At 32.4% G+C, this 27,264-nt stretch overlaps 2 protein-coding genes across 2 annotated transcripts; both read left to right on the top strand.

The window, feature by feature from the left end:
• The first annotated feature begins 5,199 nt into the window (after nucleotides 1-5,199).
• On the top strand, nucleotides 5,200-7,675 carry LOC145034840 (SH3 domain-containing protein 1-like). Its single transcript, XM_078983379.1, has 10 exons — nucleotides 5,200-5,386; nucleotides 5,767-5,871; nucleotides 5,992-6,061; nucleotides 6,155-6,303; nucleotides 6,374-6,475; nucleotides 6,534-6,728; nucleotides 6,824-6,886; nucleotides 6,961-7,101; nucleotides 7,250-7,324; nucleotides 7,417-7,675. The coding sequence occupies exons 1-10, from the start codon at nucleotides 5,327-5,329 to the stop codon at nucleotides 7,513-7,515; spliced, it is 1,059 nt and encodes a 352-aa protein (XP_078839505.1). The 5' UTR covers nucleotides 5,200-5,326; the 3' UTR covers nucleotides 7,516-7,675.
• Nucleotides 7,676-10,138: 2,463 nt separating this feature from the next.
• LOC145034839 (cytoplasmic 60S subunit biogenesis factor REI1 homolog 1-like) lies at nucleotides 10,139-12,373 on the top strand. The gene is made up of 5 exons (XM_078983378.1): nucleotides 10,139-10,439; nucleotides 10,734-11,246; nucleotides 11,350-11,522; nucleotides 11,619-11,837; nucleotides 11,939-12,373. Exons 1-5 carry the CDS (start codon nucleotides 10,335-10,337, stop codon nucleotides 12,084-12,086), a joined length of 1,158 nt encoding a protein of 385 aa, XP_078839504.1. The 5' UTR covers nucleotides 10,139-10,334; the 3' UTR covers nucleotides 12,087-12,373.
• Nucleotides 12,374-27,264: the final 14,891 nt, after the last annotated feature.

Below are 27,264 nucleotides of genomic sequence, written 5' to 3'. Positions count from 1 at the left end.
ATCTGTTAGAACTCAACACTCAATTTTACATAATATTTCACAATTTTATTCAATACAAAACACGATTTCAAAACGTGTATGTTACATGTTGAAGCCTCATTGTTGAACCAACACTCCAGAACCTCTTCTTCTTCTAGCCACCAAGACACTAAAAATGGATCCAAAATCACCAAAATGGATTAGGATTAGCGTTTTCTGTGTTAGGGAAGGTGGAGGCTGAGAAATGAACCCTAAAACCGAGACAATGGGGCTTAAATACGTGGGAAACCCTAAAATTTTATGGGCTTGGGCAGCAACACTCTTCACGTCATGAGCTCTTATTGCTGACATCGTGAGCTCAATCCTGGATGGAATCCTCAAGCGGACATCCTCACGTCGTGAGCACCCCTTTTTCATAAAATCCTATCTTTTGACCCTCTTTAACCCTAATTCGATTCATCTGAGGACATAGATGTTACTGACTATGCACTCACTTGATAAAGTGATGACTCGAAACTCGAACAACGCTTCGCTTTAGCACTTGGCTTTTCCTTTGATGTGAACTAGGTTCAATTAACATAGTCTTAGGCTAACATTCCTTATAAATAAAGATAGCCTAGATCTTTCATCAATTCCAAAGTCTACTGATCTATAGTTGATAGGGATAACCAGGTAGGATCATATCAGAGATAGGGTCTGTTTGATATACAGATTATATTATTTGCAAATCCCACTTTAAACATCTCATTAAATCCAACATAGACATCATCCCCGTAGGTAGATCAATTAGTAACATGACATTGGAATTAGACTAGAATAAAAAAGAGTGTAAATTAACTTACATACATTCCCTGGACAAAAGTCTAGAAATTACACTCGTAGAGCTTCTACTTGCTAGCTATTACTACTTCAGGGATTGTAGAGGTTTGCCGCAGACCAAAACTAAGGGAAAAGGGCTAAAAGTCGAAGGGACTTGAAAGAAATGAAATGGGAGAGTGTGAGGAATGAAGTGGAGGCTAAAGCTATATTTTTAGCCAAATTTAGGTGTGCGGCGTGCAAAAGGGGTGCATGTCACGCATTATACAGCTACAACTCCCCATCCACTTTGTGCCACGTGTCGGGCTCTCAGTGGTCTGCGTTTTCACCTTCTAAAAGTGCGCGTCGCACACCCAACGAGCACTGTGCGAAGCGTAAATCGCAGATTTGTAAATTCCATAACTTCTTCATACGGACTCCGCTTTCGACGTTTTTTTTTTTCATGCGTAGCTCTTAACGAATAATACGACTTTCCTTTAGGCTCCATCGGTTAATTTTGAATTTATTTTTAGCCCTTATTTTTATATGATTTAATGATTTTGCAAAAATCATAACTCTCTCGTACGGACTTTGATTTCGGTGTCTCTTTTACCAACATTTCTACTTAAAGAGTACTATGATTTTCATTTTGGTGATAGTACCCCAAAAATCAATCATTCTCTTCGTACCTTTTTACTTAGTTGGATTTCTACGAAATTTATATTTTCGGTATCAATACGATGTGTACTATATATATATATATATATATATATATATATATATATATATATATATATATATATATATATATATATATATATATATATATATATATATATATATATATATATATATCAACACACTTATTTTTACGATTTACGGACGATTCAGTTGATTTTTCCTATCTTTTTTACTACGAAACTTATATTATATAGTCTACAGTGCGCACGACTATAGATTATTCTAATCAATGATTTTAATTATAAAAATTACTACTTATTATATCTTAATTGTCTATCCCGAATTTGCTTACGTTACATTTACTATCTTTTGATATTTTGTCAAACTAAAAATATATGGATATTTATTAATTTATGAATGGTATTGGAATTTTTTTTGAGTTTGAAAACGAAAAAGTTCGGTTGAAACTTTGGGATGTTATATATATATATATATATATATATATATATATATATATATATATATATATATATATATATATATATATATATATTACACAGTGTTCTAAAAGACGCGCCATGGCGTGAGGCGCGACATCGCCGTTACGAAAAGCTTCATAACATTGCTGTTAGGCGTGACGCGTGGCAAGGCGTGATATGGCGTGCCATGACGCGTTATGGCGTGTTATGGCGCGTGTTTTTTCATTTGAGACACGTTTTTTTGCTCTTTTTTATAACTATTCTAATCGGATATACAAGTATTGTGTTTTTTTATTAACTTTCTGTTATTAGTTGTTGATATAACACTTCTAAAAACTAGGTATATTTGATATAAATTTATATTTATGCGATAATATAATTATAAATTAATACAAAATCGCCGCCTTACATCACGCCTTGAAAAACGCCATGGCTCGCCATAACTCGTTAAGCTTGAGGCTTGACCTTGCCGCCACGCCACGCCTCACGCCTTTTAGAACCTTGATATTACATGATTTATATGTTTAATTATTATTGAGTAATCGATTAATATTTGATTGAAAGATTGATCTTGACTGAGAGATGGATTATTAACTGAAAGATGAATTATAAATGAGATAGATCCTTGATGAGATAGATTTTGATTGAGATAAATTATAACCGAGAGAAAAATCATATTGAAAGATAGATAATTTATGAGTAATTGTTTGTATTAGATTTGTGATATATGATATGTGAATTATATAGAGATCTATATAATTTATTATTATTGAGAACTATTCATTACTGAGAGATAGATTTTATCAAGATCATGAGTGAGGAATTGATCATATTGATAGATAGTTTATGATTATGAGATGGATAAATTATTACTGAGATATTGATTATGATTCAGAGGAATAGATCTTTTTGGAGAGAATATATATATATATATAGAGAGAGAGAGAGAGAGAGAGACTTTGAATAAGAGATCGATCATGATTGAGAAATAGATCACAATGGAGAGATTGATCATGAGTGAGAATTTGATTACGATAGAGGGAGAGAGAGATCACAATGTGAGAGAAATAGAGATTGTTACTGAGTAATAAATTATCATTGAGAAACCGATTATTTTAGAGCCGATAAGAGGGTATAAGAATACGACTAGTTGTTGCAATTTATTGGTTACATATTAGTGATGATTATTTGATTGTGATTTATGTGATTATGTTATTATAGTTGTTATTTCGCTATGCCGTGAGTCTTGCATTTTTGTGATGATTATTTTTCAGATAGATTATTGTGACACCTGACTTGATCTTGTACCTAAAGTTAGTACGATCCATGTGATAATTTCTTGTATTCAAGAATACCAATTTACACCAAAATTTATTGTAAAATTTTTAAATGATAAATGAAATTTTTGGATGTATTTGGTATGAAAACCTTGGCGCTACAGAAATCATACTCCGAAATAGCATGTTTCCGAATAATTAATTATTTTACAAAAAATGATAATGTTAATTATCAATTTATAGTAGCTAATTTAATTAATATTCTTAAATATATGTGTTAGGGCATGTTTAGTAGTGTTTTTGAAACTTTTTATTGGCTTTCTATAAAAGACAAGATTTTTTGGCTTTTTTAAAAATTCTTTTTTTCCATAAAAAATCATTCTTACCGCATATTATCACTCGAAACTAAGGATGCAAATTTGGCTCAAAAACTAGAATCGGATTGAAACTCGAACCGAACCGAACTGAACCGAATTAGGTCAGAATAAGCAATTCGATTCGGTTATCGGATATCTATACTAGGCTTATTCGGTTCTTGGGTTCTTCAGTCTGAGTTACCCAAATAAGGACTTCTTCGGTTCTAAATACCTAACCCATAATTGAAAAGTGGTTTTTTAATGGTATTTTTCTTGCTACACCGAATGAACTACATTCAATCAATTCGATCGTAGAGATTTTGGTTTGCACCCAAGATTGGGTAAGGAAATCAACAAAGTTATTTGTGGATAACAATGATGAAATTCCGAATAACGAGGAGGTCGCGAAAGCTTTAAAAAATGCGATAAACAATAGAGGTGAAAAGGAGAAACAACCAATCAATATTTCTGAATAGTTAATTCGTAAAGGGCTTCTAGCCCAGCGGTATCAAGTGATGCTCTTCCTCTTTGAGGTCGAGAGTTTAAATCCCGTTGTAGACATATGTAGAATTATGTGTTAGTTTAGTTGTAGAATATATGTTTGTATTTGCTGGTTAAAAAAAAAAGTTAATTCATGTTTGACAAATGTTATATTGGATATCGTTAAAAGCTTAAGATTATTTTATTTTAGGTGATGAATGTTTAATGTTTAACTTATATATTTATATATAGTTTTTTTGGATGTTTAATGTTTAGTGTTTATTATGTTGCTTCATAACTATATCTCAAAATTTTGATGTTTGAATTTTACATTCTTATATCTCAACAATAGTTAATTCGTGTTTACATTCTTACTACATAAATTCTAAATTTTTTTTGACGTTTGAAACAATTATGTATACTTTGTATTATTTTTAATTTACAAATTTGTTTCTTTAAAAGATTTGTTATGAAATCATAAACTACAAAAATCATAAAAAATACAATGTTTATAATCATATTGTAAATGTTATTCATGTCATTTGGGTTATAAAATCATAATACGGTTTATTTGGTTCTTTTATCGGTTATATATTGTACATGTTATTCGGGTAATAACCGAACCGAACCAAACTAATTAATACCCGAACCGAGCCCATATTGGTTATTTGGTTTTTCAGTTCATGCAATTATTTTTATTCGGTTTTGTGATCAGTGACGGAACCAGAAATTTTGATATGGAGGTACAAACATTATGAATATATATTATATGTAATTATCCAATATCGAACATTAAAAAACATATTATAGGGGGACAATAACATAAAAAATGTTTATAAATAACATTTTTTATATAAAAAAAAATCCATCACTGTTTGTGGTTATCCGGATTCGGATCGATTCCATGCCGTTGCTACCCGAATAACATCCTACTCCAAACAACCATTTATTAGAATAATTTTCACTAACTTACAACATACTGTCGGTTTATGTTGTAACACGGGGATGTAAACCGTACTTGTGATTAAACAAAAAGACTTCTACCGAGGCGATGAGTAAAGAGGCGCGCCTAAACAGTTACAAAACTGTGTCAAATCGTATCTTTCGAATAACTTTCCAAAACTCCTGTCATTGTTCATATTCATACCTTTTTCTGCCATCAAATTTCTCCTATACGCGTTAACAACAGATATCTTCCATCGAACAACAAAATAAAGTTTGTCATCATTGGTTGATTCATCTGTTTCAATAAGTTCGGTTTTGACTTGGAATATCGGAAATGGACGCTATACGAAAGCAAGCAAGCAAACTCAGGGAACAAGTAGCGAAACAACAACAGGTAGTTTTATCAGTAACTATTAGAAGATGATCAGCCCTAATATTCGTGATTCCTTCTTTAGTTAGTTTCATAGTTTGTTTAGGATTTCGTGAAATGCTTCCGATTCTTTAATTACCCTAAATATGGAACAATCTGTCTGATCGAAGGTCTAAATCCCTATGTGAAAACTTTGTGTTTTGATTATTAAGTGGTATTGTTGGTTTAACTTACTCTTCTACTTCATAGAATCGATTTTGTGTATTGAAGATAGAAAACTACATATGTGTTGTCATTTTAAGAGATGATACAATACATGGAAAAAAAAACCCGCCCATTGAATCTTTTCACTCCTGTAACTTCGCTGTCAAATTGCAATGTTTGTCTACTCTTCTTTTTGTTAGGCTGTGTTAAGTCGTCTGGGTAAAGATGCCGAAATATTTGATGATGATGAACTTCGTTGTCACCAAAAACTTCAAGATCTCTGTAATTCCACAAGGGTAACTAAGGTATGCTTAAAGCCCCTTTTAAATTTCTTTCATTGTGTATTTCTTATATATATATATATATTCAACCATCAAGAATCAACAACTTTCTGATCTTACTTAACCCCTTAATTTACGTCTCAGCATTTTCAAAAGGACATTGTTCGTGGTGTTGAAGGGTTTATTTCAATAAGCAGAAAACAGAAACATATATGTGTGTATTTTCCTTTTTTGTTCCTTTCCATTTTATCAAGGTTTTCTATATCTAAATTATTGGCAAATAAATCGTTTGCCTCAACATCTATAGCAAAAAGATTGGCTGAAGATTGTCACAAATTTGGGAACGAAACTACAACTGCTGATTTTCCCCTTGCAAAGGCTGCTCTACAACTTGGGACTTCACAAAAGTCTATTGAAGACAAGAGGGACACTATGCTTGAGATACTTAACAATCAGGTAACTTCATTTTTATATAAAAAAAAATATCATTCTGATGTCACAATAACATTTATTATAATTCATATAGGTATGTGAGCCATTGAGAGCATCAATCAAAGGAGCTCCATTAGAGGATGCTCGCCATTTGGCTCGAAGTTGTGACAGACTTCGCCAAGAAGTCGAAACACAGGTATGTTTTATTTTGATTATTTAAATATATATTTTATAAAAATTAAATGTTTATTTAGGCAGTGGAGGTTTTAAGGCGTCAAACAAAGTTTAGAGATCCAACTACAGAGAGTGTCGTGAAACTTAAAAACATGGAAACAAAGTTAAGTGAGGTTCGTGCTTCCATGGTAACACTTCAAAAAGAAGCTATTTCTGCTATGTTGGCAGTGGAAGAACACCAACAAAAAATAACCATGCAAAAGCTTCTTATGATGGTAATCTTATATATATTTCTTGAACAAATCATCGTTTTTTTTTTTTTTTTTTTTATTATTATTATACAAGAATTGATATATGTTGAAACTGTTAGGTGGATGCTGAAAGGGATTATCATCGCCATGTTTTGGCTATCCTAGAGGAGTTGCATACTGAGGTCAACTAGAACTAGATGCTTTATAATTTTTTTTTTTTTTAGTTTATAAGAAATCTTTTTGTTATACGTGTCAGATGATTTTGGCAAAGCATATGCAAGAATCGTCTCGATCTGCTAATGAGAAAGATAAAATTGTTCCATCTGATGGTGCTCCTCAACATGAGCATGAAAAGCATCCGAGTGAAAATACTGATTTTGACTATTTTATTGGAAAGGTAAATATTGGGTATTGGATAGGACAAACTGATTACTGGGACTGATGACTGATGTCAATAGGACAAAAGTTGTGACTTTTGTCCCACTAAAAAATGTGGAAAAGACGTAAATACCCTCTTAATACTCATCACCTTTTATCCTATTTAGGTGGTTCATCCGTTTGATGCTCAAGCAGATGGTGAACTAAGTCTTTCTGTTGATGATTTTGTGATTGTGCGCCAGGTATCCCTCTAATTATTTTTAAATTAGGTTATTTATTTGGTCAATTTTTTAAGTTATAAAGAATTTTATATTGGTTTTGTAAAACATGACAGGTGTCTCCTAGTGGATGGTCTGAAGGAGAATGCAATGGGAAGACAGGGTGGTTTCCATCAGCTTATCTGGAAAGGCAAGAAAATCCAAAACCTAGTTAACAACTAACAACAGCATATCTGTTATATAATATTAGGTGTTATGTAATATATTAGGTGTACGTACATATGTAATTATTTGCAATTTGCTAATTGTATATGGGAATGATACATGCTTTTGAAATCTTTTATACCAATGGTATGTATGTGTAATGTGTTTGTAGTTTTTTGTCTATAAATAGTTTGCGATATGAACGGGAGATTCATACAAATGTTGATGTTAAATGGTGCCTCATTTCAAATCATATATCTGGTTGTTTTGATTAATCTTTTGAGATTTGAAACAACATTAGTTTTGCAAAATTCTATCCTAATAAATGAATATCATTTTGTTAAATGTCATCTTCTCATTAAATTTGCTACATGTAATTTTGTAAATTTTTTGATTAAATTTAAATCCACATGTCATTTTGTGGGTTTTTTTTTTGAATTAAATCCATTAATATGCTACATAATACTAAATTTATATATGTAAAGTATTAAATATATTTAATGTCATAATAAATACAAAGAATCTTAAAAAATATATAAGATGTATTAAAATACATTGAATATGATAATAAATTTAATGAATATGACAAAACAATCATTGATAATCATTGATATTATGGATGATCTTCTCAATAGTGATTTTATTTATTCATTAATTGGATATGTCTATTTATTTTAAACTTTGATATATATTTTTTAATTAACCCGTGTAATATACGAATTTCATAACCTAGTGATGCAATATAAGGTTATCAGGTATACTAATCACTACAACAAATGTGGTGTCCAACGTTACATGTTATTTTTTTCAATCTAAAAAAGTTAAAAATGAAATTGAAAAAACTAGTTTAAAAGATAGAGATGTCAAAGGGAAGTGGAAGGCATACTGCATGGTCTACTAAAGATAAAACAAAAAAACGGCAACCATTTTATTGGACAGTTTTAATTCGATGGTTATTGCCAATTATTGAGATCGAAAAAGTATTACTGAATTATAGTAGCTAAAAATTGTCACGTGAAGTAATAAAAATATAACGAGAAGTATGACAAAGTAGAAAATCAATTTTTATGGTCAAAATGGTAAAATTGGATTCATCGGATGGGAACAGAGAAGAGAAAGAATATATATATATATATATATATATATATATATATATATATATATATATATATATATATATATATATATATATATATATATATATATATATATATATATTCAGCTTTTAGTTTATTCTAAAAAGTAAAAGAACCTGAAACGAGAGAGATTCTATGCTTTTTTTCTTCTAAATCTTTCTATCCACTTTCGAGTTGTGGGAAAAAGAAGCTAAATCTTTACAAAAATAAAAAGGTCGTTTGTATTTTACCTTCTTTAAAAATAAAATATCTATAATGTAAAAACCAAATAATAGAACTAATAATTTTTTTTCCTACAACTAAGAACCTTACAAAATGAGTTTTTAGAAACTTTTTTAAACTAAAAGCTTTTGAAATTTAAAAATATATATACATACCAGAAGATTTTTTTTTAAACCAAAGCTTAATTATAAAGCTTTGTTAATTAACAAGCTTCTAACATAAACTTCTTCAATTAAGATTCTAACCCACCATCAAACTCCATTTATTCATCCATTTTTTTTCTTTCATTCTCCTTCCACCATACCTTATTTTCATCACCATTTTTTGAGATTTGGAAAATCATTTGGAGGAATACTATTAATATCTCTAAAAATAGAGTTGAAGTTTCGGTTGCTAATTTTAATCTTTTTTATTTTTATTTTATATATTTTTATTTTATATATTTTTAGTTTATTCTTCTCTGTTAATAATAATTTAAATGCAATATTTAATATTTATAATATTATGTTATATACTAATTTATGTTAATTAATCATAAATATAGAGTTTAATATTTATTGATCGAATTCATATAAAAAATTTAAATATATAATAAATACTTGAAACACGGTAACATAATATATAAAATATAGTAATCAAATATGATCATGATCTTAATATATTTATTATAAATATAATCTTATTTATTTAATAATTATTTATAATAAAGTAATAACTAATTTAAACTTATTACATACAAAATTTTATTTATGATAATATAATTTGTAATATTTGTGTAATGAAAAAAATATAGTATATGTTTGTTAAAATCTAATTAGTAGAGGTCAGAGGGGTGTATTTAACAATACATATAAGTTATAAAAATAAAATATTTTTAGGAATATATTTTTTGAGGTAAAAAATAAGATAAAAAATAAAATATGATTGAAGATGAAATACTATTTACTTTATTTATGGGAAAAAAAAAAAAATGGTTTCACATAAACTTTTCTAGTTATTATGGAGTTTTATATGTTTGTTACCAATTGCAACTAAATAATAGTATATACAAACAACCTAAAAAGTGTTAAAACTCTTATATTTTATAGATATAATATTGTAAGTATTTTTTTAAAGTTTATAAAACATGATATGGGCCAATTTATAAAATATATTAGCCACGAGATTTCAGATGCTGAGCCATCAAGCTTCTATAAGGTGATCTAATCACTTGCCCATTTATAAAATATTGTTACTATCTTTTATAGATATAATATTGTAAGTATTTTTTTTCCATTACTTTCTTTACGGTCTAGAATATCGTGACATGACGCAAGTGATTAGATCACCTCTTCTCGCCTTCGCCGACTACCACACACCGACGTCCTCCGCCTTTAAACCCCGCCTTCCATTTACGCCGAGCTTTCTACTAACATACGTAACAACTCCTCCTCTCTCTCATTCAATCTAAAAGCTTTCTGTCTCAAAAAAACATGCCAGGGTTAACATGCAACGCCTGCAACAAACAACTCATCGATGAAAATGATCAGAAGATCCATTACAAGTCTGAATGGCACCGCTACAACCTCAAACGCAAGGTAAATCAATCTATAATACTTGATTTTTTTTTTCGTTTTCACAATTTCCCACTTTTTGGTTAACCTACGTGCGTGTTACTAAATCAATTGATGTAAAATTTTAATTTTCCCCTAATTGTTGTTGTGCTGTAACGTTGATAATTATGTGCATCAAAGCTAGCTTTTTTCATCGTTCAACATAAAAACGGAGATGTTTTGATATGCAATTGATGTCAGTCTTAGCTTTTGTTCATCGTTCAACATAAAAACGGAGATGTTTTGATATGTAATTGATGTCAGTCTTTGAAAAATCAGCTTGCAGGGGTTCCAGGAGTTACAGAAGCACTTTTCTTAGCAAGACAATCGACACTTGCAGAAGAGAAAAGTAAGATGAGCGAGCCTCCTATGCTGTATGCTTGTGGCCTTTGTGGCAAAGGATATAGAAGCTCCATGGCTCATGCTCAGCATCTGAAATCTCGTGTTCATACCACTAAGGCATCGCAAGATGAGAATACTGCAATGATAATAATAAAACCACTTCCACCCCGTATTGTGAATGATCTTCCCCAAATTGATGAAGAAAGTGATGAATGGGAGGAGGTTGACCAAAATGGTAATTTGATCGGTGAAATGACATCAACCTCAGATGAGGACATGGATGATGAGGATGAAGAGGAGTTGGATCCAACTTGTTGCTTCATGTGTGACCAAAAGCATAAAACTATTGAAAGCTGTATGATCCATATGCATAAACATCATGGTTTAATCATACCTGATGTTGAGTATCTGAAAGATCCAACAGGCCTTCTTACATATCTTGGACTTAAGGCAAGATACAATAAAATATTCCTTTGTTTTATTTTTTAAACAATCAGACGAGCACAACTCCCTTTCTTCTAAACTTTTCTTACAAATTTACTCTTTTCTACAGGTTAAACGTGATTACGTATGTTTATATTGCGACATTAATTCCCATCCTTTCAATAGTTTGGAAGCAGTTAGGAAACATATGGTCGCAAAAAACCATTGCAGAGTGCACTATGGTGATGGTGATGATGAAGAAGAAGAAGCTGAACTAGAGGAATTCTATGATTATAGCACCAGGTATTTGACGATTTTTTACTACTGAATTTGGCTTTCGCTTCTTGAAAATTAACATTTACATCTTCTGGGTGCATGATTTTTCTTTTATGATTTCAGTTACGTGGATGAAAACGGGAAGCTGCAGCTTGTTACTGTTGATGAGGGTACAGGTGATAGCATAGAACTCGGAAGCAGTGGATCCGAACTCATTATAACTAGAACAAATGATGTTGATGATAAAATATCAACAATAGCAATTGGTTCAAGGGAATATTTGCGTTATTATCGTCAAAAACCACGCCCAATTGGAAATGTAACTGCTGAGCTGGCAGCAAGGTGAATGAAACTGATTTCAAATTCATAATTGGTACAGATTTAAACAACTGCAGCTACATGAATTTAAAAGATTATTCTAACTGTGAAATTCATGATTCCAGATATAAAAGCATGGGTTTATCAAAAGAGAAGATGATGAGGATGAATGTGACGAAGCAGATGAATAGGCCAGGGGTAGAGGCGATGAAATCCAAAATAGGCATGAAAAGCAATGTCATCCGTAACCTCCCCAAGAACGTTGCATATTGATTTTAAACATGTATTTTTCAATTAAATACATACGTTTATGTGATGACGCAGAAGAATGTTGCATATTAAGTCGCAAATTTTGTAGATTTTCTTGGTTATGTGCTAATGAAGAAAGGTAAGGGGAATGTGTAGCGTGGATATGAAGTCGTGAAAGAGAAGCAATTTTTGGATGTTAGATCATATAGATATCTTTTGTGGTTTTTGGATGCAAATTATTAGGATAGTAGATGTATCTTTGGGTGCCCAATGTTACTGTTGCATTTATAATAATGTATATTAGTTTGATATGGTACCTACTTTATTAGTTTTGGTAATTTTCCAACATTGATTCAATGCATTAACAAGGGTATAAAAACGATGCAAAGCCAATGGGCTTGAGAAAGGGCTAGACAAAGGGAAAAATACAAATATCTTTAACTACTTATCAAATAATAGCAAAAAAAAAACATTTAGCTAAAAATAGCCCACAAAAGAATAGTCAACCTATAGTTAACTATTTTTTTTGCATCTAACTCTTTTCCCCTAAGACTACTCTTTTCTCTTAATGGTTACGGTCCGTTTATTTTTTCGTGGCACATTAGCCCAAAGTATATAATGTAAAAAATTTCAGATTAGGTCATTTTTTTTCAGGGTTAATATTATAAATTTTTAACACGTAATTGGAAAAAGCTCTGATATTTTTTTTATTATTGCTGTGGCCACAACTTTCTCGCAAAATTATCACTCTAGCTCACTTAACGAGTTTCATGGTTAAATTGGTTAACTTTTTTGCAAAATTAATCCTAAAAAGTTCAAATTTAGTCCTTGAGGTTTGAAAACAATTACACCACTTGGTTTTTTACTTTATTTTTCGTTTTTAGTATACTTTATTTTTTTTTCAGCTTTTTTTATAAATATATGTACATTTTTTATTTTCTTTTTTTATATATATATTTTACTTATTTTCATTTTTTAACTTTATTTTTCAACAATTTTTTAAACCTTTTTACCTTTTGTTTTCTATTTTTTAGTGTATACATAGAGTATATTAAAGTTTTTTTGTAGGTTTTTTCATATTTCTTTTCGTATTGTATTTTATTTTTTTCATCTTTTTATTTTTTTATTTTTTCTTATTTGTTTTCCAATTATTTCATTTTTTTTTGTTTTTTTGTTTTTTTATCTTTTTATTGATATTTTTCAAAAAAATATAAAATGTATTAATATATTAGAGTATATTACAATTTTCATAATTTATACTTTTTGTAATTGTTTTTTATTTTTATTCAAGTAAATAAAGTAGTTATGTTTATATTTGTAATTTCGGTCCAACTTATTTTTTTTTTCTTTAGTGCTATTATATTTATGTTACGAAAAAATGAAAATTAAAAAAAAAAGTTTGTTTACTAAGAATTAGTGTTTCAATGTGTTATATAACTTTCAAATTAAATCATATTTCTATATGTGATATCAATAGATTAAATTCAAGATAATATTTTTCAATTTGATAATAGACTAAAAAAAAACAAAAAAATAATAATAGTCGATCTTTATAATAATAATAATAATAATAAAAACTTGTTATAGTAATTTATATTGAGTTCAAGTTCGTTTACTAGAATCAAAGTAAATAAAAACATTAGAAAAGCCATAAATAACTAAAATAAGAAAAATAAAATAGAAAACAAAAATTGTAATATGAAAAAACCGTAGAAAAAATATCAGAAAAACCATAAATAACAAAATATAGAAAAAAAAATAAAAAAATAAAAATGTGAAAAAAATAAAATATAATACGAAAAGAAATATGAAAAAACCTAAAAAAAAAACTCTAACATACTCTATATATACACTAAAAAAATAGAAAATAAAAGGTTAAAATGTTAAAAAAAAATATTGAAAAATAAAGTTAAAATATGAAAATAAATAAAGTATATATATAAAAAGAAAATAAAAAATGTACATATATTTATAAAAAAAGCGAAAATAAATAAAGTATACAAAAAATGAAAAATAAAGTTAAAAAATCATGTGGTGTAATTTTTTTCAAACCTCATGGACTAAATTTGAACTTTTTAGGACTAATTTTGCAAAAAAAGTTAACCAACTTAACCATGAAACTCGTTAAGTGGGCTAGAGTGCTAATTTTGCGAGAAAGTTGTGGCCACAACAATAATAATAAAAAAAATATCAGGGTTTTTTCCAATTACGCGTTAAAATTTTTGGGCTTTTATAATATTAACCCTTTTTTCCTATTGTTTTGTTGGTTTGGTTACTTTTTTCTCTCAGTGGAGCACCTGAAGAACAATCAGATTTGTTTACTTTTCATCAAAATTTTACTGTGTTCGTGATTAGAAGTAGGTTTTGTATATATGGTTAAGTTTTTTTTTTTGAAAAAAAATCGAAAAAAAAAGCTCGTAGGTTTCATACCAAACCTACGGTGTACAAGTGAGCAGTGCACAGATTGTGCAATGTCGACTTGTACACCTACGGTTTCGTATGAACCGCACGAAAAAATATTTTTTTTTTTTTCGTTTTTTTTAAAATTTGATACTACACGATCGGAATTGTATATATGTAATATATTGATGATTTTTTTTCATAAACGCAAAAAAAAAAAAAAAAAAAAAAAAAAAAAGCGAAACGTAGGTTTTCTTGAAACCTACGGTGTACAACAATTTAATGCACATTTTTTGCATTAAAGGGTTGTACACCGTAGGTTTCCAAAAAACCAACGGTTTTTTTTTGGGTTTTTAATAAAAAAAATTTATAATTATCGATTCCGTGATTTTTTTTAGAAAAAAATTATAAACACTCTTTCTAATACTCTATATCACAAAAAAAAAAAAAAAAAAAAAAACGTAGCTTTTTTGACAAAACAGTAGACTTTAAAAAAACGTATTTTTTTCCCCAAAACCATAAGCTATGGTTTGGGAAACCGTAGCTAAACCGAGAGGAAACCGTAAAAAACCTACAATTTTGTATCTTAGAAATGAAAAAAAAAAAAAGTTATACAAAACACGAAACAGTAAACGAATTAGCGAAACAGTAGACAAATATAGAAACCTACGGTTTCGTGGGCTATATTTGGATATTTACTAATTTTTGGCTAAAAATTATCAATTACTTCCTTAATTTGGATAGATTAGTAATTGACCCCTAAACAAATAATACATACAAGATTGGGCATAACATATAAGACTATATGGGGACGGATCCAAGATTTAAATTCTTAACAGAGATGATAAAATTAAAGTGTCGAAAAAGTTACATTATCGGTACGATCTATGCTATTATTTTGTGGGTCTTTTTTGTCATCTTCTATATTAGTTTTTTTATAATAATCTGTTAACTTAAAGGATTAAGAATTCAATATATATTTTGGTATCTATAAAAAGGATTTGTTTGTTATACATTGTATGCTAGATTTTATTTAGTTCAAAAACTACTTTGTTTATCTAACAATTGCATATTGATTTGGTTTAATTCATCTAACAATTGCATATTGATTTGGTTTAATTCAGATATTATAATGATGTCAGTCTAATAGTAATAAGGTTATTAATCTAAAACTAGCGGAAACCTCGAGTTATCAGAAGTTGAGTAGTAAGTATAAGTGATTTGCAAGGAGAATTAGGTCTGTAACTCTGTTTTCCAGTGAAAACCTCGAGTTATCAAAAGTTGAGAAGTAAGTTGAGAGACAAGTGGACTGGATTCAATGATAATGATTCAGCATGAGCGGTCTGTCAGGGAGTCAGACTATTACGGATCTCAGACGGAGCAAACGTGATTATGTTGCAAGGAATTCGTTCATCTTTGGGTTTTAGAGCCCTGCGAGGGTTGGTTACGGTTACCCTGGGAAGGCAAGGAAGTCGTTAGTGGAGCGTGTGTAGTTAACCGACACATTAACTTGGACTAACAAGGGTGTCAAAGGGTATCTCGATGTTTGTCATAGATCAATGGAGTGTGTATGGTTAACAGGCGCATTGATTAGGTGATAAATGACATCGAGAGTACCAAGCTAATTTGCATGGTTATTCACATCATGTTTGTGATCCTTTGTATCCCAGTCACAAACTTTAAGGGCATAATCGAGATTAAACATGTCATTGAAAAGTTCAATGAATCTCAAAAGATCTAGGAATTTCAATTCATTTAAAACCTAATGTTCAATTTCATTTTTCATGATGGAAATTGGTAATCGTCATTTATCTACCTTCAAATATTTTGCAATTGGATTACGGCATCCCTCTTCCGAATTGTAAAATATTGTGTTGGGTCCTAGCCTTAATATTTCATTTGGGTGTTATATTAAGGACTTAAATCAACTTAACTTGAATTTATCCCTTGTAGATGTCTAGTTCTGACAATTATGGTCTTCCGGAATCTTATGGAAAAAGCTTTCCTCATGAAGATGATGTCCCATGATTGGATCGTGGAGATGGAAATCATGTTTCACTTCCTCCACCTCCTCCAATAATTCACCCTAACCAACAATTTAGTCGACTTGAAAAGTTAAGGTCACTCAAGCCCTATTGACTAGCAAACACCAAGATGGAAGGTCTGTGTGCACATGTCTTGAAGATGAAGTCACACATTAACGGTCTGGGAATATTAGTAGTCGTTGTGTCGAGGAAGTTGGTTGTTGACTTGGTTCTTCAGTAACTTCCCGATTCGTATAGTCAGTTTGTTAAAGACTACTATATGGCAGACCGCGACGTGACCCTTATTGATCTTACCTATTTGTTAATTGCTGTTGAATCAGAAATGATTTGGTGCACTGATCAAGCAATTTTGATTGGAAGATATACCTCCTAAACTTCCATGGACATTAAAAATGGAAACATTAGAAGTCCAGAAAAGTCTTCTCTTCCCAATGGAAAGCGATCAACCATGGTCAAGCCATTTGACCTAATGGTAAAGAGAAAGACTAAGTCTGAGATTGTCCCGTGTGCCATTCCAAAAGAATCTGTTTGTTTCTAATGCTAAGAAAATGGGCATTGGTTGTGAAGCTATCGTATCTACCTGAAGGATCATAAGGATGGTAAAGTCAGAGTGTATGACTCTACTTCAGGTAAGTCCACTATCTAACTCTATTAAGTTCCTATTTGAAGATTCTTAACACATGATGTGATGATATTACATTTTGATGTTTTGTATAATCAAAGGAATCTTAAAGGAAGAGTATGCTGAGTCTGATCGCGAAGAAATGGATTTCGATCGTATGGCTCGATGATCAAATTTTTGAGCTGCTGCTTAGGAGTTATGATAGATTTCTTAGGAATATGTAATAACATAGTTTTCATTTGTAATTTTCCGCATTTTATTAATAAATAATTTTTTTTATTTTATCTTGTTTTATATTTCCTTGCAATGGCATTTGTGAAAATTGTTGTTTAGATGTTTCCATTTATAGCAATATTGGAAAATGGATTTGATTCTTTCGTTTGTGGTAGTGTCAAGATTTACCAAATAAGGAAAGATTATCATCACCCAAGTTTCAGTTGGATAGAAGCTTGGAATCATGCAACTTGTATTGTATGATGAATGAGAACCTTCGTCTTTGGGAAATTAAGACTAATACCTTGTTCACGTGTATATGTGAGTCAAGTGAAGGACTTGGGGATCGGGTATACTTGTTTGTGCGTTGGTCAAGTCCACCACAAAGAACGATAAAACTATTCATCATGATTTACTAATAGTTTAGTAAATATGATTATACTTGCAAGATTAAATGTAATTTTGGATCATTGAAAAAGTTTCAATGTATAGCAGAACGAATAAGAATAATCAAATTAGGCAGAAATATAATAGTTTCTCCAATCTGAAAAGAAGGGAGAGTACTTGAGTATCGTGTTTTATGATCATCTTAGTGATTATGGAACGATATCACAATTGATCCTCTAAGTTCACTTGTGTGGCTAAGAAGAGGAATCGGGAATTGTTGAAATGGTTAAATCAAAAGGTGAATCATACTTCGTTCCAAAATCTAGTCTTAGAGTCGTACTCCAAGATTGTAACTTGAGTGACATATCTTAAATAGGTTTATAACACTCATCAAATGTAGAGTAAAATGTTACTTACTCCTGTAAATTTGAAATTGGTAAGTTGTGATGTCTTGGATAAGACATAGACCAACTAAGATCAATTGTGTGAAGTGTTTGTCTTGATAAGAATCCACACTAACTCTTGAATATTTGTTTGTCAAGGACAAGAGAATCTTATATGTCAAGAGGTTAGTGGGAGTCTTAAAGACATTGAAAAGCTTCAAGAACTAATCAAGAATGAACCTATTGTTAATAATTAGTTAACGACTTGAGGTTTGTAACCTATCGTGTTGACATGTTTCTTGTTTTTGTACCAATTCTAATTGAAGTTGACAATGCATGTGAGTTCTATGAGTGATCAATTGTTTGCATAACAACTTAGAAGTAATGGTAGGCCCTTATGTTGCCAGGTGGAAGGAAATTAAGATTGAACAAGTTCAGTCCATATGGATTTGGATTTGTTACTAACCTTGTCTTGTGATTATGGTTATGAAAAATTCACATGGATAGGAACACATACACCATAAAATCTAAGTGTCATAAGGTTTCTCTCCAATTCATGAAAATGATTGTGAATAAATGTTTTCACTAATTAGATTTTAAGGTGATAACAATTATGATATTTGTATTCTTAAATTCGATTATGATTACGGCATCCCTTTAATCCTCTTCGTAGTTTGAATTGTGAGAAATGGCAAAAGGTCTAAACAGTTGAGACTTATTGTTGTAAGTTCTAAAATTGTTTACACACACATGTGAGCTATTTAAGGAAAGGTGTATGAGTTTGAGAATCCTAGATAAAGTCTTATCGAAGCATTTTGTACCAGAAATCTGAATTTTGGTAAGAAAGTTGACAAATATTGATTTCTAGAAGTGCAGCTGATTTCTGGGTACATGTAAAAGCTAGTGTGAGCATAAGTGTTATGCTATTGAAGAAATAATTGTTATGCTACTGGGAGCATAATCATTATGGTAATTGTTGCAAGTTAGCAATGTTAATTATGGAAAACAAAAGTTTTGATTTGCAAAGTTGCAGAGGTTGAAAAGTTGTTTTGCGATAATTAAGGGAGAGGAATTTATACTTCATTTCGAATCTAAAAGCTTAGATTGAGATATTAATCGAATTTAGTCATGGACATATGTGAATGTTATGTTGAAATGATTCAACATACGGAAATTATATATGTGGAAATATTATAGCGAAAGACTAGTAAAGTATCATGTCTTTTGTGAGACATTATGAATCGTATTCCATATGCTTCAGATATAGGATCGATTACGTAAGCTATAATATTAATTTTTTCTAGCTTTCCATATGCCTAGGGCATTAAGAGGGAAAACGTACTAGAACGAGATATGACTAAAATGGTTAAGCAATTGTCGATGACAATCTGAGGTTTACCAAAGATTGGTTGGTCATCGATAGTTGGAAGTAAAGTGTAAATTTTGGAAGGACCATATTAACATTCTCTGAGAAGAGGTAACTCTTGTTCAGAAGCGATAGTCAAAATGGGAATATGGAAATGTTACCATAAGTGGAAGTTAATAATAAAATATATGTAAGATTAGAAAACTTAATGCAAGAAGGATGCTCAAAGGAATGTACTTTGAGTATGAGACTTCGTTTCCATGGAATTGCTATCCATTGGAATACTTTGTAATGTCTGTTGCCAAGTCTCTATGACTTTTGTGCATAGTCATTACAAGGGGATCATTGCATATAAGTTTAGAATCTAACATATTTTAGCAAATGATAAGAATTTGGTATTCTCACATTTACGATAAGGATTTGGATTTGTGAAATGAGCATCATTGAAATGTTGTCCATTGATCTATTTCACAAAGAGAGGACTATAGGCAAACGTAGTGTGCATGCTTGGAGCATGACATAACTATTGTTTTAATTCAAATATTAAGTTGATTAATCGAAACATTATACAACGAATAATGTGTAATCAATATGGTGATTAAATAAAAGGTGTTTTATTTATATTCATAAGTTCTGAGACCATATTGGATTCGATTATTCTTGTGTTCCATCTTTGCATGTTTTGATTTCTAGAATAATAAGATTATTCAAACTATCCACAGTCGATCATACTTTGGAAGTAGATATTGAGGCAAGACTGCCATGAATCTTACTGTAGATTGTTTAGGTGTTTTAGACATTGCACACGTTTGCTGCAATGTTCATGAGTACTCCTGGAATAAGATTCGAGTATTAGATTAAACACACGTTCATCTGAATCACTTCATGGATTTTATCACGAGTGATTGCGAAACGATAATATCTTATATTCTTAAAATAGAGACGTGTGAGTTGTAGCTTATAAATTGGTTGCACATTGATGACGCGTAAACACACCTGTAACTTGGTGTTATAAAACGCATTGTTATGTGTGATTTGATGAGTAAATATAGAAAGCATATGAGACGAAGTTTATCCATTCCTTTTACCCTTAGAGGGATAAAAGCGATATTTATTGGCCCCTCGATGATTTAGTGATGACACCCTAAGTGCTTTGCCAAGCCTGGACTTATTTGATTTGTCCAATTAGTCAGTTGTCATAAATCGGAAATCGGGAAAAAAAACAGATGGACAAAGAGAATGATTATAATCCATGTCTTAGTCCATATAATATATTGTAGAATGGAGGAATATATGATCCCTTATCTAATGGACGTGTCACTGACTAGGTTAGAGTTCGACAACGGCTTTTAAGAGCTGTGATTGCTAGTCGGGATTTTGGAGTCGTACATGCAGTTATAGTTATTAGACTTATCCAAGTGGGAGACTGTTGGATTAGGTGTCTAAGCCCATAACTATAATTGGTATGTACTTGACCCGAGAGTAGCGTGGTCGATTTCGGGTTGCCTTCACCAAGACAATTTGATAGGATGGATATTTGAGAAAGATGTTATTTATGATTTACTAGTATATTATAAGTGTAACATATTAATTGAGAAATCATATTATTTAATGAGTATTGGTCAAGAATTAATTTGGAATTAATTTAGTGATCAAAAGATGCTAATTACATTAACAGGGACTAATTATGTAAATTAGTGATACATATGGTTTGGGTTATTGATCCATGATGGGCTAAGTTTATGTAAGAATCCATAAGGAGTTAGTCCACATGAGTTATGGATCACAAGCCTAAGTTTAAGAATTAGGGTTACATGTGACTCTTGGATTCTACACTATATATGTAACCCCTTTATGCACAAAATGAACATACTAGTGATCTTGGAGATGCTATAGTCGAATTTTGGTGCCTAGAAACTCTCTCTCTTTCTCTCTCTCTCAAAGTACTCCTTTGTTCATGGTGTTTGTGACTTGTTTGAGGCATCACACTTGGGGTGCTAAGTTCTTAAAGGCCAAATACATCAAGCTACAATAAATAGGTAATCATCTAATCTATTTTTATGATTTAAGTATCAAATTGTATGCTAGTTGTAGGCTTCATGCTTTGGATATTTTATTGCATGTATAACTAGAGAAAACTTAGATCCAAAGCATTAGGGTTGTATGTGCACCATAGGAGTGTTGTAGTATACAAAAACCCAACACATTTCTATCTTATTCTTGAGTCATTCTTGGTCTTGAGCATGCTTTGAAGCTAGGACTTCAGATATGACCATCTTAAGGCCTCCTTGGACTTAAAGTTGCGATCTTTATTAAGTCTTGGCCCTCCTTCATGCTCTAAAACCCATAATAAGCTTCATATGAGTGTTTTAATTTCTTTGATGCCTTACATGCACGTAAAGTTAGCAACTTTACGTGGTGTCTCAATCCTAAGGGGATAAATCTCTAGTTTGGGGCCTTGGATTTGATTAGAAAGGGTTGAATACGTTAAGACAGGAAAACCCGATGAGTTGCTTAGCCAACTCGACGAGTTGGATAGGGTTTTCCCGCTTTCTGGATACTGAGTGAACTCGGTGAGTGGGTGAGATGACTCGGTAAGTTGGCTAGGGTTTTCCTGGTTTTTTGAACACTGAAGAACTTGACGAGTTGCTCTGGTAACTCGGCGAGTTGTCTCGAGCTTTTCACGATCTTATGAGAAATGAAGAAACTCGACGAGTTAGTAGATTCACTCGACGAGTTGGGTCAACATGGACTGTTGACCTTGATTGTTGACTTTGACCAAGTTTGAATTCTAAGGGTATTATGGTAATTTAGGATTGTAATGGAATTAGTCACATGCTTGTTACAGACAGTTGAGTTTGGAGTTGTGAGTTGGGATTTGATTTTATCGGTTCAGCACTACTTGTGAGGTGAGTTTTCCTCATTGTACTAATAGGGTCGAATGCACCAATGTTGGCCCTTTTTGGATTGTTATCCTAGTTATCGCATGATGATATGCTTAGTGATCTATTAGATCTGTATCCTGGTATATAGGATGGCGCTATGATTAGTGATTTGTTAGATATGTATCCTGGTATATATGATAATGCTATGATTTGTGATCTGTTAGGTTTGTATGACTGTCTCTACATGCTAGCTAGCATTTGATAGGTATGTATTGATTGTGTGTTTGCGGGTGGGTTGAGGCAGTCCTGCTTTTGCTCTAGGCCAACAGACACAGGGCAGCCCGGATAGACTGAAGGCCCAATGGGGCGTACCAATCAGGCCGAAGGCCCGAAGAACGGTCCAGACATGCTGAAGGTTCTGAGAGCAAGCCAGATAGACTGAAGTCCCGGTAAGGGCAATCCAATCATACTGAAGACTCTATATGCATGTTGTTGGTTATGATATTGTAATAGCCCGGAATTTTCAGGTATTTAGTTTGGACTTAATTATGGAAATTGTGAGTGGACTCGGCGAGTTGGAGCCCAGACTCGCCGAGTAGGATCACGGATTTGGGCGCGGGTTCGCGTCCGGACTCAACGAGTCCAAGAGTAGACTCGGCGAGTCCACGTTATGTGGTGAAACCCTAATTTTCGGGGTTTGCGGCCTATTTAAAGGGACTTATGGCCGTTATTTGTGCTCACCCAACCCTTAGAGAGAAACCCTTGAGAGCTGGAACGTTTTGAGAGAGAAAGTGAGCCTTATTGACCTTGTGTGTAATCTAGTAAAGAAGGAGAAGGATCTAAGCAAGAGGAAGCAAAGGAGGTTGCTATTTAGTGGATTTGAAGCTTAGAGCATCGATCTAGAGGTATGAATTCGATCCATTTTCTGATTTGTGGAGTATAGGGAGATCTAGGGTTTCTTATGGACATTTATGGAATGATTTGATGCCAAATAGTCCCCTTCTTGTGTTGAGACTCTGGATCTGGATACATAGAGGTCCAGAGAGCCTCACTCTTCCAACTTTATGTATAGCAATGGAGTTTATGGCCTTGAGTTATTTAAATTGAGACAAAAACATCATTTAGGGTCATATAGAGATTGTATGTGCATCAAGATAGTGACTTTACGTGCTAAATAAGCTTGGAGGGACTGGATCTATGGGTTAATGGACTGGATCTGACCTCATGAACAAGTTTTAGTCATTGCATGGCACGGACTCGCCGAGTCCGAAGAACAGACTCGGCGAGTAGTATGAATGTTGCACGATCATACAGCGTGTGGTCTTGCCGAGTTGGGAAGGGTTGACTCAGTGAGTCAGGGGGAAATCAGAGTGGACAGGTGGACTGAGTCAAGTTGGACTCGCCGAGTTGTTCTTGAGACTCGGCGAGTTGAGTCGTGGTGGCCCCACAACTCATGCCAGGAGGGACTCGTCGTGTTAGGGGAATACTCGACGTGTCAAGGGAGGATTTCAGGGAAATTAGCGTATACGTTCAGACTCGCCGAGTCGCTATATGCACTCGCCGAGTCCGGTCAAAGTTGACCGTTGACCAGGGTTGACTTTTGTTGACTTATTAAGGAGTAGCCAACCTTAGTTGGGAAAGTGCTAATTAGAGATGTATTGTGATTTAGGAGGACTATAGCTCGGGAGATCGAGCGCTAGTGATTTCAGGACTTACAACTTATCGAGATACGCGAGGTGAGTCTTCTCACTATACTTTACCTTAAGTAGGTAACCAGAGTTATGTGACAGAGTATCTGTATGCTATGTATGTTATGTGTTGTACTACATTATTTCTATGTGATTTATGTTGTGCATGTTTACAGAGTTAGAACCGGAAGGTTCACAGAGTTAGAACCTGAGGATTCACAGAGTATGGGTGCACGGACCCACAGAGTCATAGCCTCGAGTGGCTAATATGTGTTATATGTGGTATTTTGGGGAACTCACTAAGCTTTGTGCATACAGTGTTTGATGTTATTGTTTCAGGTACTAGTGACGACCGCGGGAAGGCGTCGGCTTGATCCGTACACACACACACACAGAGTTTATACATTTGTGATCTTGGGATTTTGTATTTACTTGAATTGGATAATTAATATGGTTGTTTTATGAATATTAAATGAATTATGTTTTACGAAAATTTGAAAATTTTGTTTGAAATTTACGGTGTTACAGATATTGTTATGGTTTGTATAGCGTTGGTATTTTGGGGAAACTCACTAAGCTTCGGGCTTACAGTTTTAGATTTTGTTTCAGGTACTTCGTATGATCGTAGGAAGGCAAATGATTGATCGTGCACCTCCTCACATTTTATAATTTTGATTTATGGGATTCTCTGATATGAAACTATTTTGAAAACATTTTGTAATAAGTAATGGTTTTGGGATGGTTGAAAAAGTTTTAAATTGTTATGAATTTTATGGATGTTACTAATACCTTTGAGTATATGAAATTGTGGCACGATCACGCTTGTATGCGATGCCATTATTGCACTTGTTCAAATAAACGAAAATGTATATTATAAAAAAAATGGACGTTTATGCATTTTTCTCCATTTATTTCTTATTTTCTGGACTATAAAGATTAATGATAATTTTTTACTGGTAAGCAAACATTTTATCAATATATAAATAGTACAACTACAATTAAGGAATTGTTTATAATTTTTTTTTTGTAAAAAATGCATAGCCCATTATGATCATAAATTCATCGACTATTTGTTAAAAACAAAATGAAAAAAAAACAAATTATTCAATTAATCTTAGACGATATATTTCACTATTAAAAATAATTCAACATTTTAATGACTCAAGTAGCAACATCGAACAGAAGCAACTAGTTTTTGGAGTACATGCTTTTATCAAACAGCTAGCTGACAGAAATAATTATTCAACACCATTTTCCATTATGTATAAAAAAATCCTATTTCAGAAACTTATCAAACATCATTATACTTTCAAGCTCTTTTCTAAAACATGAAGATGGGAAGATTCTGAAGGGCAATGGACAAACCAACCCTGGTCTTGAAGAATATATAGAACACGATACGACCACAAACACAACATTATGCTCCCTTTGGTTTTGCTCCTGACATGAATAGATTGTTGGGATTTATTTCAAAATTAGTTTCAAAAACAACAAAATGGAAAACGGAAGACTTATGATTTTCGAAAATAACATAAACATTTTATACCCACCAAGGATCATCTTGCAAGTTATAGAAATATTAAAACACCAACCAAAGAAAGGATGAAGAAATAACAACCTTTGTTGTTCTTTGGGTCCTTTTGGGAGGCTTGGAAGTTGATGAAGAATTTGAAACCTTTAAGACGCTAACAATGGCTCAACTTGATGTAGATGCTAGTCCATAAACTCTTAAAACCTTAAGCTATAAGTTCATAACCAATATGAACTTAAAGATGACATGTAAAAGCAAGTGAAAAAACCGAAAATTATGACCCAAAAATTTCATTTTTGATTTAAGTAAAAATAGTAATCCACAACATTGTTCATACATCCCATACAAATAAATATATCAACATCATGAAAATCAGAGTATATCCCATAAACAGAATCCATATGGTGTGTGTGATGCAGTCAACCCGAGCTCTTCTCTTTGGAACCGGAAGTATCTGAAACATAAACTAAAAACCATAAGCACAAAGCTTAGCGAGTTCCCCAAGATACCACATACCAAACATATCACATAACGAGCCCCACCCACACTCGCATAACGGGACCCACCCAATGAGATAGGGCCCCTCTCACACGCACATAACAGGCCCCACCCAATGAGAGATGGGCCCCGCCCACCTTTGCAATACGGGCCCCACCCAATGAACATACATATACAAGAACATACAGGTATCATACAGACAACAAGTATATCAACATAATCAATCAAGGTTCGCCCTTGGTGCCTTAGACCTGCTAAACCCGGTGAGGAAACTCACCTCAAAAAGCTGAATGAAACGAATGATCCTTGGTTGTTGGTCCTACAGCTCCTCGTGCTAACAATTTCAACATAAAAACTAATTAACATTTGGGATCTACATTATAACCAAAAACCTCTACTTGGAGTAACAAGACCATTTTACCCCTACCCTATCTTGGCCCAAGAATGGAGCCCATAACCACAATCTAATGGCCCAAAAGTTAAACAATCCATTAAGGCCCAAAATATAGCCTAATTTCCAATTGGGCCTAACTCCTTCACATAGGCCTTAGCCCAAAGACCAATAACATACTTGGCCCAAAAACTACCAAAATCAGAAGGCCCAACTAACCTTAACCTTTTAAGCCCAAATCTAGGCCCAAACCAAAAGTCCATTATCGAAATATCACCAGACTGAATACGTTGGGCGTACTCAGCTGGTACGCTAAACATACTGCATCGAGGGCTTGTACGATGCACGTACAGGCTTATACACCCATAATGAAGATTAAGCTCCTACTTCGTTAAGACTTTGTTCCAGAATGAAGATTAAGTTCCTAATCCGTTAAGATCTGACCCCTTTAAGCTGAAATACCATGTAAAGTTGATAACTTTACGTCCATACATGACCATAAGAAGCTCTAAAGCTCAAAAAGGACTTAATGGATGCATGAAGCCCCTAAACTCCATAAAGTTGACACCTTTATGCCAAATGAGTCCATAAAGACCTTTGATCTAAAATAATAAGCCTTTGGGACATCCTAATCCTAACATCCATCCAAACCATGGCAAAAAAACATAACCATTTAACCAAAAAGGAGATCTAAACATGAAGCAACCAATATAAGAACTTGATACCCCAAACTTCTTACAAACTGGGTAGAGGTTCAGGATCCAAGACCTCCTCCTCAAGCAAACCAAATTCT

This window comes from Lactuca saligna, chromosome 3 (genome assembly GCF_052625555.1).
Source record: "Lactuca saligna cultivar CGN05327 chromosome 3, ASM5262555v1, whole genome shotgun sequence".
NCBI classification, from domain to species: domain Eukaryota; kingdom Viridiplantae; phylum Streptophyta; class Magnoliopsida; order Asterales; family Asteraceae; genus Lactuca; species Lactuca saligna.
The sequence above is the reverse complement of the archived record's forward strand: the minus strand, read 5'-3'. Positions and strand labels throughout refer to the sequence as shown.